Source organism: Monodon monoceros, unplaced genomic scaffold (assembly GCF_005190385.1).
Source record: "Monodon monoceros isolate NGI ecotype Baffin Bay Population unplaced genomic scaffold, NGI_Narwhal_1 Super_Scaffold_6, whole genome shotgun sequence".
Classification (NCBI taxonomy): Eukaryota; Metazoa; Chordata; class Mammalia; order Artiodactyla; family Monodontidae; genus Monodon; species Monodon monoceros.
The window spans coordinates 37,345,461-37,358,851 of record NW_021703783.1 but is presented as its reverse complement, the minus strand read 5'-3'; the positions used below and the strand labels follow the sequence as shown (position 1 = coordinate 37,358,851).

General features: G+C 57.6%; 1 protein-coding gene across 2 annotated transcripts; it reads left to right on the top strand.

Annotated features, from left to right (window-relative positions):
- The first annotated feature begins 22 nt into the window (after positions 1-22).
- Positions 23-4,445, top strand: DDN (dendrin). 2 transcript variants are annotated; one of them, XM_029204452.1, is made up of 3 exons: positions 23-183; positions 2,033-2,104; positions 2,512-4,445. In XM_029204452.1, the coding sequence occupies exons 1-3, from the start codon at positions 23-25 to the stop codon at positions 4,382-4,384; spliced, it is 2,106 nt and encodes a 701-aa protein (XP_029060285.1). In that variant the 3' UTR covers positions 4,385-4,445. The 2 variants fall into 2 exon arrangements, with proteins under 2 accessions (XP_029060285.1, XP_029060287.1); XM_029204454.1 differs by lacking the exon at positions 23-183 and having other exon boundaries at positions 1,896-2,104.
- Positions 4,446-13,391: the final 8,946 nt, after the last annotated feature.

Below are 13,391 nucleotides of genomic sequence, written 5' to 3'. Positions count from 1 at the left end.
TTCAAGTTATTAGAATTAGGGTATGTTTGTGTGGGGGTGGGTGAATGGTGGAAAGGACAGATGTCTCCTTATGTCACATTCCATCACGTCTAGGGAGGAGGCAAGGACTTTTAAAGCCTTAGGGCTCTGTTGGGACCTGGGTGGAAGGAAGCACCTTCAAGCAAAGAGACATCGGTGCATCTGGTAGGTGTAAAGTGGGGTCGACTGGATGGGATAGGGGATGTTTGGGTTCTCTCTAAAGCTCCATGTTAGGGAGCAGGAGGCCTGGGTTTTGTTTCTCTGGTTCTCAGTAAGTCAGTCTCTGTCCTAAAACAACCCTCCTGGCTCATCACCTTAAAAGGAAGGGTCTGTGCCTAAGGGCTGCATATACTTTGGTGGAAAACAAATGGGGATCTGCGTCTCCCGTTGCCCCCTAAAAACCCAACCAGTCAGTCTCAGAGTCTGAGGATGGAGCAGAAAGAAAGACAAGGGACAAAATTTGGGAGCCTCAAAGCCTTCTATTCTTACCTGTTCCTCTCAGGAGAGGCGAATTATCCCTTCTTCAGGAGCCATTGCCATACACACTCTTTTCTCCCACCTCCCTGCACCCCTCCTCTCCACTGGAACTGCTGCCATGGTTGCCAGGCATGGTTGCTAAGTCTCTGCATGGAAGGGTTGGCGTGGGCCGTGCTGCCACTAACATTACCATGGTGAATCAGGGGACACCTGGTATAGGCTTGGGGGGAGGGATCATGTAGATGTAAGTAACGACCCCCCCGGGACAGAACGAGCCTAAAAGGTGATGGTCTTCAGCACCACTTCAGGTGGGGGTTGAGTCAGCCAGGCATTGTGGTAGTGGTGATGGAGAGATCTACGCTGGGAAATAGGGCCCACTTTTATCATTTCAGTTGCTAGGGGATTAGTTTTGCCAAGGGAGCACACCATTCCTCCTCTGTACCCTCTGAGGGTGCAAGTGGGTGCGCAGCCTAGTCCTCCATAAAGCTGAGCAGAGCTCAGGCTGAGAACATTATGACCCCCCAAATCCACGCTTCTGGGCTAGGGGAGAGAGCCCGCCTCAGGGAGAGGGCTCCACGGGTGCCCAAGGACAAACATCTTAGAATGAGAGTGCGGGCAGCTTCGATGGCTAAGACAGACTCCTGTCCTGCTGCACCAGCAGCCCTGAGCACAGCACTGAGAGGGTAAGGAGTTAAGGGTGTATGTATGGGGGGGGGGTGACCCTTTTTGAGCTTGGAGGCAGCTCTCCCCCAGAGTCGCACAAAGGCTGCGTGAAAGCCACCGCCTCCTCCCTCCACCCCGTGGAAGCTGGTTACTCATCTCCTCTCTGCGCCCGAACGCCACTGCCGCTAAAAATAACCCCCCCCAGCCGTGGGCCAGCCCCTCCTGCACCCCAACCCCATGGAAACCAGCAGAGAGTGGCAGGCGGAGACCTTGAGTTCCATTCCCATCACCTCCCTGTCGGAGAAAACGAAGTCCGAGGCAGGGGCAGAACGCTGCTGGTCAGGCACCCTGACAAGCAGGAGAATGAAGGGTTAAAACGGCGGGAAGGTTGAAGAAATGGGGGCGGGGGTGCAGGCGCTGTCAGCTTGGCAAGAATAAGAAATCCCCTGCCCACTCGTGCAGGTCCCATCAGGCTTGGGGGACAAGAGCAGTGGGAAGGGGCGCCCAATCCCGGGCCCCAGGAGGCGGTCGTGCACGTGGGGGAGGTAGCAGCGCGGAGCCGTCCGCGCCGTGTCACATGCGCGCGCACACACACAGACAGGCACACACGTGTGCCTGGGTATATATAGTCCCCAGTCGCTGGGCCCGCCGCTCTGCAGTGGGCGCCGGCTCCCCGGGCTGGGAGGGGGCTTTCGGGGCGGGTGGGAGGGTGGGGGGCCGGGGTGGGGTGGGGCAGGATGCTGGATGGCCAGCTCTTCTCCGAGGGGCCCGATAGCCCCCGGGAGCTCCAGGATGAGGAGTCTGGCAGCTGCCTCTGGGTGCAGAAATCAAAGCTGCTGGTGATCGAAGTGAAGACTATTTCCTGTCATTATAGTCGCCGCGCCCCTCCTCGACAGCTCATGGACTTCCAGGCCAGCCACTGGGCCCGCGGGCCCCAGAGCCGCACGTGAGTGAAGGAGGGGTAAGGGGAAGAGAGTGGTGGGGCAGGGATTGGGGTCCGCACCTTACCGTGGGCACCAGCCAGGGCTGCTCTTCCCCCTTCTCTTTCCCACGCCTCCCCCCACCCCATCCCGAGGGCTGGGGCTTGACTCATCCCGTTTGTTTGGGGGGACAGGAGTGGGCGTGAGAAAGGGCAGGTGAGATGGGGCAGACGCTATTAAAGTGTGTATGGAGAGATGGTGAGGAGTCCCGCTTCGACTTCAACCTTAACATATACGCACGTGCACACGCGCACACACTCACACACTCCCCTCCACAAGGCGGCCCCAAGTGGGCTGCTGCGCTCCCAGCTCCCCGGACCTCGCCTCCCTTCCCCCACAAACTGCTCACCTGGGTTCCTGCTCATTGTCCCAGGTGTGGGCCGCGCCTGGGATCCCCTGAGCCGCCGCCCCGCCGGCCCTGGGCCTCCAGGGTGCTGCAGGAGGCGACCAACTGGCGGGCGGGGCCCCCGGCCGAGGCCCGAGCCCGGGAGCAAGAGAAAAGGAAAGCAGCATCGCAGGAGCGGGAGGCCAAGGAGACTGAGCGAAAAAGGCGCAAGGCTGGTGGGGCCCGAAGGAGTCCCCCCGGTCGGCCCCGCCCGGAGCCTCGGAACGCCCCTCGGGTGGCCCAGCCTGCAGGGCTCCCAGCTCCCTCACGGCCGGAGCGCCTGGGGTCCGTGGGGCGACCGCCCCGTCCATCCGCGCAGCCGCAGAGCAATCCAGGGGCGGCGTGGGCGGGGCCCTGGGGAGGTCGGCGGCCAGGGCCTCCCAGCTACGAAGCTCACCTGCTGCTGAGAGGTGCTGCCGGAATGGCCCCGCGACGCCGCTGGGACCGGCCGCCACCCTACGTGGCTCCACCCTCTTACGAAGGCCCCCACAGGACCCTGGGGACTAAGCGAGGACCCGAGCCCTCGCAGGCGCCCGCCTCTTCAACCTCTGCTCCGACCAGGACAGAGGGAGGGTGCACAAAGAAGAGGCTAGATCCTCGGATCTACCGGGACGTCCTAGGGGCCTGGGGTCTCCGTCAGGGCCGGGGTCTCCTGGGGGGATCCCCAGGCTGTGGAACAGCCAGGCCAAGGCTGGAGTCCGGTAAGGTGGCCGCGGAGAGAAGCCTGAGGCTGGCTGCTGCTGGCCTGAAGAGTGGTAGCGACGGACATCCCCAAGCCAAAGCTGCTGGGAACCCAGGCACGGAGACAGTTCCTGCGGGGTCTGCACCTGCCACTCCCAGCCCCCCGCGTCCTGCTCCCAGGTCCAGGCCCCATCCCAAGGGCTCCGGGGAAGGGAGAGAAGGGAGAGAACAGAGCTGGCTCCCCAAGTGCTGGATGCCCTCCGTTAAAAAGCAGCCGCCCCGACATAGCCAGACCCTCCCCAGACCCTGGGCTCCGGGAGGCACGGGATGGAGGGAGTCCCTGGGTCATAGAGAGGAGGCCGGACCCGAGACCTTGGAGGGTTGGAAGGCGACCCGCCGCCCCCACACCCTGCCCCGAAGTTCCCGTGGCCCGGCTCGTGGGGAAGGCGTCTTTGTCATTGACGCCACTTGCGTGGTGATACGGTCCCAGTATGTTCCGACCCCTCGAACCCAGCATGTGCAGCTTTTGCCCGCTGGGGTGCCGCGCCTTGTGGGGAATGCCCCCACCCAACTGAAGCCCAACAAGGAGGAGGGAGAGGGGGCCGCGGTCCTTCCCTCCCCTTGCCGAAAGCTGCTGTTGAGCAGTCGCCCTTCACAGCAGCCCGGTGGGGGACGTGGGCTCGAAGCTGAGGGCGGGAAGTCCGCGGACTCCTCACTGGAGGAGCGCGCCTCCCGCATCTTGGGGCTCCCGGTCGGCGAAGTAAACCTGCAGGATGCCCCCACGCAGCCAGGTAGCCCAGAGCACTCAGCCTTAGGCCCAGCGGCTTCGGGAGGCGCGCGCCGTGCCGAGGGCTCGGAGGAAGTGGCTGCGGTCCCGCGGCGCGCAGGCCGGGGCTGGGCGCGGACCCCGGGGCCCTATGCCGGGGCCCTGCGGGAAGCAGTGTCCCGCATCCGCCGCCACACCGCCCCGGACTCCGACTCCGACGAAGCTGCGGAGCTCAGCGTCCATAGCAGCTCTTCTGATGGAAGCGACACGGAAGCCTCGGGCGCCTCCTGGCGGAACGAGCGGACCGGGCCCCCGGAAGGCGGGAAGGCAGCCGAGCTGAGCGACAATATCCGAGAGATTCTAGATGTCATCAGCCAAACCGAGGAGGTCCTCTTCGGGGGCGAGGGACACTAAGGGGACCCCACAGGGAAATAGGGAGCGACAGTGAGAGGCCCTTTATTGTATTTGTGTCCCCTTTCTTCCTCACAGACTTCCCTGTACCTCTTACCTATACCCGTTCCCATACTCAAAATAGAAGGCGCACAGATGAAAGGAAAGGGATCGTATGTCAATTCATGATTTTTTTTTTTTTCAGGAGAGGTGAGGGTGCGCAGTAGACTTTAACGTTTGGTAGGGTCTTCAGGGCACTCGGGTAAGGTCTCAGAAGGGGCCGACGCACTAGGCATGGAACTGAGCAGAGAGGCCTAGGCAGGATAAGGCAGGAGGACAGGGATGGGATAGTCATAGGGCAACTTCAGGGCAGGGCCTCTGGGCAGGAGGGGGAAGGTGATGGAGAGGCTTCGGACTGAGGTGACCAGGTGACGGAGAGGCCCTTGGCAGAAGAGGAGGGGCTCTTGGCAGAAGCCACCAGCAAAGCAGGAAGAGGACTCACTTTGGTGTCACAGGTTTTGGCTTCCAATCCCAACTCTGACACTGGTTTGCTGGGTGACCTTAGGCAAGTCTCCTCCCCTCTCCAGGCCCTGTAATATGTAAAACAAGGGAGTTCTAACGTCCATCCCTGATGTTTTGGAGTCCTTGAGGAGGCATTTATCTACTCCTCCCCTGCACAAGCCAAGACAGTTAGGAATAAGTGAACAGAGTCTGAGCGTCCCTGGGTGGCTTCTTTGACACCTGCATTCACTCTCAATTCAAGAGACTGTGCAGTGTTTGCAGAATAGCCGAGTAAGTGGGCAAGGGCTCCTATTCCAGTCTCAGGTTTAGGCATAGGATCCCCAAGGCAGTGCAGGGTGGTGGCCTTGTCACTGTCCCTGGTTTGTGGTGGTCTGAGCTGAGCAGCTTGGGACTCTTTTAGGCCTTCCCCTTTTCCTCCTCCCCAGTGTTCCTTAGTGATGCTCTGAATAGTGACCACGATTTCCCACTCAGGTGGTATCACCCATCTGAAAGAACCCTGAGAATGTCTTGCATGTCTGCCTCTTCCAGAAACCAGCCAGGGAAGGAAGAGGGAGGCTGGTCCCCAAAAGCCTGTAGGTGTGGGGTGTGATACTCGCTGTAGCCACTACGGGGCGCGCGCAGGTCGCGGATTTCCCTGGTAGCTAGTCCGCGAGTCCCTCCAACCCCGGCACTGCCAGTTAATCAATTGCTCCCTAGTTACTGCGCGCGGGTCCCCCGCCTTGCTGTCTCCAGTCTTGCGAGATCGGGAGCAGGCCTCTGGCCTTGCAGACCTCTGGAGCGCGCGGAGCCCCTCTTTGTACTACTATCCACACCAAACGGCTTGGGACCCAGACATTGAAGTATTTTTTTTTCTTCGATCTCGGGCACCTCTTCTGTCTCTATTTACTAGCCATGTGAACTTGGCCAAATCACTTCACCTCCCTGAGCCTCAGTTTCCTCATCCGTCAAATGGGGGTTTATAAACACCTACCTCGCAGGGTTGTTGTGAGGACTTAATGCGATAATGTATGTAAAGCGCCTTGCACAGTGCCTGGTACACAGTAGGCGCTCAATAAATCTAAGCTTCCCTTTGTCCAGCCTTGGCATCTTCTTCCTTTCACCGACCCATTCCCCATAGTGTCCCTTCCCCAGGGCTCCTGCGCTCCTTCCCGCCTGGTGGGCGGTGGAGGAGACTCCTTTATTGGTTGGAAACTCCCTGCCCACCCCTGTCTCCCCCAGGCCGGACTCTCTGTTCCTTGCCCCCCACCCCATCCCCGCTGGCTCTTCCCATTGCCCCGATGCCCTCCCCCCACCCCCCATTCCGGGCAAGGGCTGAGTCAGCCTGGGTAAATTTAGCCGCCGACTCGGCAGGCGCGGGGGCTTCGCTCAGACTCAGTCTCCGAGTCCTGGCCCGGCCCTCGGCCCCGCCTCTGCCCCCCACCCCCACGGAGTCCTGCCAACTCCAACTCAGGCTCAGCGTTCAGATCCCCAGCCCCGCTCTCAAACCGCGTATAGTTTTGGTCTCCAATTATCTCAGTGTCACTCCCCACCCGCACCAGGAGAGGCTGGGCAGGACGGGGAGGGGGCAGGGTAGGGAGGCCGCTGGACTGGACCCTAAGCCGGGCCTTGGTTCAGTGGAATGGGGCGCGGGGAGGGGTGTCCTCTTTGGGCTTTGAACCTAAATGGAGAACCTTGGTCAGTCACCCGGGAAGGTCCTTCCATCCCAGAAGCTGCCGGGAACCCACACTGCCAGGTTTCAAGTTAGCTCTTACTGGAGGAAGTAAAGTAATTGGGGTTCACCTTGGGCAGAGATCAAAGGTTCCTGAGTTCTGTCTCCCTTCCACCTACAATTCTAACTTCTACCGATTATAACTACTGAGCATTTACTGAGCACCTGAGGGGAACCAGGCACTAAGCTGGGCTCCAGGAAAGAGATGAGTAAGACCTGCCTGACAATGCGGTGAAGAGGACAACACACAAATAATGATAGATTGAGCAGTGGGTGTTAAGTACTCTAAGGAATCAAACAAGGCAGATTGTATGGATTTTATGAGACCAGGAAAGCCTGCATGGAGGAGGCGGCATCTGAGATAGAATTCGGGGAAAGGGGTTCCAGGTAGAGGGGAGAGCAAAAATAGAGGCATGGATATAGGGAAACAGGGTATGTTTAGGAAATTATCAAATGGTCTGGTTTGCCTGGAGTTGAGGATACATTCAGAGGAGTTGTGGAAGATAAAGGCAGGAGTGAAAACTGAGGCCAGGCTGGGGTGAGCCTGCTCCAGCTGAGGGGTGTGTGCCTCCGACCTCTGGGCCTGAGAAGAGGATGGACTTCAGGCTAGGAGGAAGACTGAGGAAGACCAGGGCAGTGGTGAGAGCATCTGCCTGGATTTTGCTGTAGCCCAGGGGCTCCAGGGCTCTGGGGCTGGCAGGAGAGGTGAGCTGCATGGGAAAGTGGAGGGGCTGGCCTTGTGGAGGTGGGCTCCACTCTGCTGCCCGGGCCTCTTTGAGGCTGAGCACACAGGAGGCCAGTTTCTAAGAGCTTACCCACACTGCTATCATTGTTAGAGAACTATGGTAGTGTTGTGTTCAGAACACGGACTCTGGGACCTGGCAGCCTGGGTTTAAATCTTGTACCTACCTCATACTAGCTGTGTGACCTTGGGCAATTACTCAACCTCTCTCTGTGCCTTGGTATCCTGAGTTATAAAATGAGGTTATTCATAGTGCTTTTTCATAGGCTTGTTGGGAGGATGAAATGATTCAATACGTAAAGCACTTAGAACAATGCCTGGTACATAGTAAGTGATACATAAGTGTTAAGCTCTGATTATTATTTCTCCCTAGGGCTATGTCATTAGTGTTGGGGTATCGGGCTAGGAGATGGGAAGAGAGAAGTAGAGGTAAGGGAAGAGGAGGAACAGGCAGCAGAGGCGGAGAGGAGAGGGGATCCCTGGGGTGGAGACAAACAGCCCCTTGAACGGGTGAATGGTGTGCCAGTGCACTAGCCGCCCCCCCCCCCCACCAAGACTCCATTTATCTTTGCCTAAGGGTGGAATCAGCACCAGCTGCTAAAGATCTGGGGAGAAAGGCAGAGAGAGGAGAAGAGGAGGAGCTAGTGCAGGTCTCAGGGCCAGCCCTTGGTGAGCCATATCTCAGACTGGCCCTGCAGGGCCCTGTGGGTGGAAGGCTGGAGACTCCCTGCTGTGAAAATGACTTCTAAATCTGGCTGTGTCTGCCAGCCAGCCAGCCTCAAGACAGAGGCCACAACTACCTCTCTCCTCCCACCCCCACCTTGGGACAGCCTCACAGGTCAGGAGTAGGGAAGGCAAAGCTGGAGGGTGTGGCCAGGTAGGGGCAGCAGCCCTCAGGTTGGCACAGGATGCTCCTACCCTCCCAATAGCCAGGTTCTTCTCAGGGAAGCCCTTTTCTGAATGGGTCCCAGCTAATATGGCCTTAGAGGAGCTAAGAGCCCCCTCCCCCTTCAGACTTTCAGGAGAGCCCTGGGACTTCCCTAGATCGGCCACAAATGGGTAATGAAACAAAGAACCAGGCCATAACTCTGGCGTGTGTGGAAGTGTGTGAGGAGGAGAGGACAAGCAAAGATGGCTGAACATGAATAGTAGTGGTAGTGTGCAAAATGTGTCTGTGGGGAAGAGAGTCGGCATTCACTCAGTTATTCATTTGTTCACACACCCATTAAACCTGTATGCCAGGCCCTAGGGACACACAAGAGACTCAGACATGTTACCTATCTTCAGGGAGCTCACAGATCTAGGGTGTGTGTGAGACAGGGTACGGGATGTGGAAGAGGAAACCACAGAATCATCACCGTGCAGGCGGTACAATATAATATATGCTGATGAAGACATTCCAGAGGGTCTACGTGAGCATGACGGAAGGAACAGCTCCCAAACTATAACTACTGGGGAGTCAGAATATACCCAGGCCTCTGGGAGACCAGTCACTGAGGGTGCACCTGTTAGTGAAGGAAGTCTCGGCCTGGACACTCTTCTCTCCTCTGTGTGTCCTGGCATGGGGTAGCCTCCCTCCCTTGAAGCCCCTGGTACTACATAGCCTTTTGTGAATCTTTTTTAAAGAAGACTTGCTTCCTCCATCCATCTATCTATGCATGCATGCATCCATCCTTTTGTTCATTCATCCATGCATCCATGCATGCATGCGTCCATCTATACATCCCACGCATCCATTTATCCATTCATCCACCAACTCATCTGTCATCCTTCCATCCATTTATCCATCTATCCATTCAGTCATCTATCCATCCATCCATCTATCTTAACGAGGGCATATGATGTGCCTAGCTCAGTGTTGCAAGAGATGCCAAGATGAACAAAACACAGAGTCCATGTCCTCAGAAAGCTAGAAGCCAATAGGAACATGAATAACATACACAGATCACCACCCATGGAACAGCCAGTATGTGCTGTTAATGAAAGCCCTGCCAAGAAGGTGCTTCAGGAGGCAGGGCCACTTTGCCAGGGGAAATTAGAAGAGCTTCAAGAGGAAGGAAGCTTTGAGGTGGATCTCAGCAGCGGGAGATGGGGAAGAGGTTCATTCCAGGGTGTGGGTGAAGGTAGAGAGGTGGGAAAGCACACAGATTTCACTGGGAGCAAAGGCACTGGGGAAGGCAGAGCTGCAGAGGGATGGGATCCTGGAATGACGTGTGGGAGCCAGATCATGAAGTGTCCCTGGGAAGCAAGGATAAAACGTTTGAGCTTTGGTGAGAGGAACTGACGGAGAGGTGAGGGGCAGAGAGTTTTTGTAGAATTCCCCACTGGAACATGAGCTACTCAAGAGTAGCGCCTTTGATTTAGCTCCATATCACCTACAAGCTTGGCCTGGAGCAGGTTCTCAGCAAATGCTGGCGGAAGGAAGGAACAAATGATAAAACTGTGCCACAGGAACACCGGCACAGCAACTCAGGGTCAACATATAGGGGGAGGGGTGGCTGCTGCCTGATGTGACCACCCCCGCCCCCATCCCCCTGCTGGGAGGGATGACCCGGTTTCCTTTGCTGGGGTCTCGCAGGAGCTCTCCCAAGAGGCACCACAAGGTGGCGCTGTTCCAACTGTAGCACTGAGTTCTGCCAAGGTCCTTGACACCGGCAGCTGGTGAAGTGCCCATTCAAGAACTGTCCGGGGATGGTCAGAACTTCTTTTCAGCAAGTCCTGAGGCAGAATGAAGAGTCTGCGTGCAGCTATGGAAGAGGAGAGTCGACAGATCTTAACCCCAATGAAAGTACAGGCCTCACCCATCCATTCATCTGACAGGATCTACTGTGTGCCAGGTACAATGTTAGGCTCTTGGAAAACAACAGTGACAAAGACACAGTCTCTGCCCTCCAGGAGCTCACCATCCAGTCCTGTCCAAATCTTCCTTTGCTATCTTTCTCTATCTCTCTCTTTTACACACACACACAGACACACACACACACCTGTTCCCCACGGCCAATCCCCTTGACCTGGGAGGCCATCTCCATGTGAAATCTACTCTTTGACACTGCTCACCACTTCAAATCCAAGTTTCTCCCCAAGGTTAGTGCATGGCCGCATTAGCGTGAGCCCTGGATGCTCCTTCCTGGGACGGCTCCTCTTCCTCTTCCCCTGAGCTCCCGCACGAGCCCTTTCCTATTCTTTCTCCCCACCTCCCCCATCATACCCACACCACTCTGCCAACCCTGAAAGCTTTAGGGACCTCCCTAAAATACACCTGGTATGGGATGGGGCCTCCTAATACCCTAGAGCTCTGGAGGCTACAGGGACAAGGTGGATCCACAGAAGGGCCCTGGGAGACCCTGGCGCCAGAAACCCAGAGATGGGGCATTGGAGAGTCCAGAAAACCAAAGACCTCAAGACATGCCCCTCTGTGGCTTGAGGGCTCTGCCAGCCAAACCTGTCCCCAGACAGGCTGCCTTATTTTCTCGCCTGCTTTGGAGGCACCAGGCCTCTCCCTGGCTGCAGCTCCATACTGGTGGGGAGGTGAAGCATTATGGGACATTGTCCACTTTCCCATCATGCTCCAGGGCTCCACTCAGCCCTTGGCGGGTTTGGGAGAGGAGAGGAGGGAGGGTTGGTGCTGAGAGTGGGAGCCAGGCCCATCGAGGTCCCGGGAGTGAATGCCGCATTGTTGGCCAGGCCAGAGTCACAGATAATTACCTCAATTAGTGACAATGGGAGAGTAATAAATACAGGCTTAGTGTCTCCTACCCCACCAGGGCTCCAAAGATTAATCCAGGCTGACGGGCGGGCCCTGAAAGGCGTGATGGACAATTCATTAAACTCCCCAAATGCCGCACAACCTGGGCGTGAAGGCTGAGTTAGCCCCCTGGGGGCTGCGCCTTTGTCCCGATTGTGTGTCTCCGCCACAGCAGAGCCGGGCAGCCCCCAGAGAGCGGGGAGGTGAGTGGGGCTCCCCGAGCCGGGCCAGGCGGCGGGGGGATTAGGCCTCGGTCCGGCCTTGGTTGCCCTGGCACACCAGCCCGGCCGGGCTGGAATGTCCGTGGGGGGGAGCCGGCCGAGCGGAGGGGCGGGGCCGACAAGGTGGGGTAAGGGGGGCGCACAAAACCGGGGGCAGGAGGAGTTAATTAGACGCCAGCCGAGGAGGGCGAGGGGCCACAATAGGGCTGAGGGTCCGCCAGGGCCGGCCCCTTCACTTCCGAGGATTAATAGGGAGGATAGAAAAGGGAGGGGTTTGGCTCTGGTGAGAGCTGAGAGCTCTCCAGGATGGCACTGCCCCCTCTTGCCCAGCCTGCTACCTACTTGGCAAGTGGCTGGGAAGCAGGAGGCTCTGGCAGCCTGGGCAGGTGCCCCCCAGCATCCTACAGAGTGGCTCTTTCTTCCTTGTGTAGGATGATTGGACGGGGAGGAGAGAAAGGACCCTCTCATTTATCAGGGAGGTAGTAGAAGCAGGAATGTTTAGGGGCCCTCTTCTCAAGGTCCCCCCTTCCCCCTGCCCAACCTGCTCCGAGACAGGACCAGGAGCCTGAAGCTTTACCCTTCCTGATGAGGCTGCCAGGTTAAAGCCAAGAAGTCTGTAGGAGGGGCTGGAGCTGGTGTGAGTGCGTGGGAGTAGGGGCTGCTGTGTGCGTGTACATACACGGGCGTATGCTTGTATGTGCAGACATGCTTGTGCACAGGGCATTCAGCAGGCCCTCTGTTAATATCTGTCGAGTGAATGAGTGAATTTTGGTGTTGGGTGTGAGGAGGAGCAGTGGCGCTGGGCTCCACCGTGACACAGAGTGAATGGACTTGGGCCCTTTCGTTCAGAGCTTCCAGCCATGGCCCAAGGAGGCTGGGGACCCCACCTCTGAGCAGATGAGCAAATGTCCAGGAAAAATGAAGTGGCAGTGGCTCCTTCCCTTTGAAAAGGGCAAAAAAAAAAAAAAAAAAAAAAAAAGCAGTAGCCTCTTGGAAGCCCCACTTCCTCCTGGGCCCCAGGGAACAGGGCAGCCCTGGCTCCTCCCTAGGAGCTACCCCACCCTATACCCTCCCAGGGGATGACAAGGGAGCGAGTTGGCGGCAGTTCCCTGGGCATATTTATAACCTGCTGCTCGCTCACCAGCGTCTGCTTTTAGCCCAGACGGGGGAGGGGGCAGGGGGGTGGTCTGTCTCATGCTGGGCGCCCTGGCTGGGTGTGGAAAGAGTGAGTAAGGGTGAGTGGTGGGCAGCTCTGCATGGATATTCCTGCTCACACCACAGCCAAACAGCTTATTTTCTCCTCATTTTGTTATTTTTCTCCCTCTGGCCTGGAGAGGAGGACTGAGCCAGCCTGAGGTTGGGGGGGTGGGTGCTAGACCCTGGGGTATTTGCAGCCCCACTGACAGGATTTTTCCAGGGTGCGTGTGGCAGGGTGTGTGTGGTGCCAGCTTGCTGACCCTCCGGGGACTGTGCAGGCTCAGTCCTCTCAGCTTTTCCGCCCTCCCCCCGCCCAGGATATTTCAGGACAAGTGCCTCCCTCACTCACTGAGGACGACCCTGTGTCCGGGGTCCCTGCCAGTCTCAGATACCACCGGAAGATCAGAGGTGGGCAGGAGGATAGCCTGGGTAGGTGGGGCTAGCTGGGGCATCAGGCCCATTCCTGATAGCACTAGCCTATGGTGACCCCCCTGAGCCCGCTCTGGGCCCTAAGACCTTTGTGAGGCCTCTCTCTAGGCACAGCTGTTTCCTCCCCAGGATTTACCTGCCCGGTGTGAGGACGGCACAGATGATCATAATAAATAATTAGCTCCTATGTAGTGCTTTGCAGATCCTACAGCCCTTTAGCTTGCTTTTTTCCTTTTTATCGTTGCGCGCCCCCTTGAGGGCCCAGCCCCATTCTGTACTTCCCTACCTCCTCCCTTGAAGTCCCAGTGCCTGGAAGTGAAGGGCCTCCATGCTGAGGACTTGAGTATGGGAGTCTGTCCTTAAACTTCATGCATGTGCAGAGGGCTTTACACTTCACTGAGCCCTCACTGCGCTGCCCCCATTATCGTGACAACATCTTTTGACGTGCTTGATTCCCTGGCCAGACT

Bases quoted from the DNA above. Each gene is read 5' to 3' on its own strand.
- DDN (XM_029204452.1), top strand. From the start codon at position 23: ATGTTTGTGTGGGGGTGGGTGAATGGTGGAAAGGACAGATGTCTCCTT. The intron at 184-2,032 runs GTAGGTGTAAAG...CTGTCATTATAG, and splicing joins AAGAGACATCGGTGCATCTG to TCGCCGCGCCCCTCCTCGAC. The intron at 2,105-2,511 runs GTGAGTGAAGGA...TCATTGTCCCAG, and splicing joins CGCGGGCCCCAGAGCCGCAC to GTGTGGGCCGCGCCTGGGAT.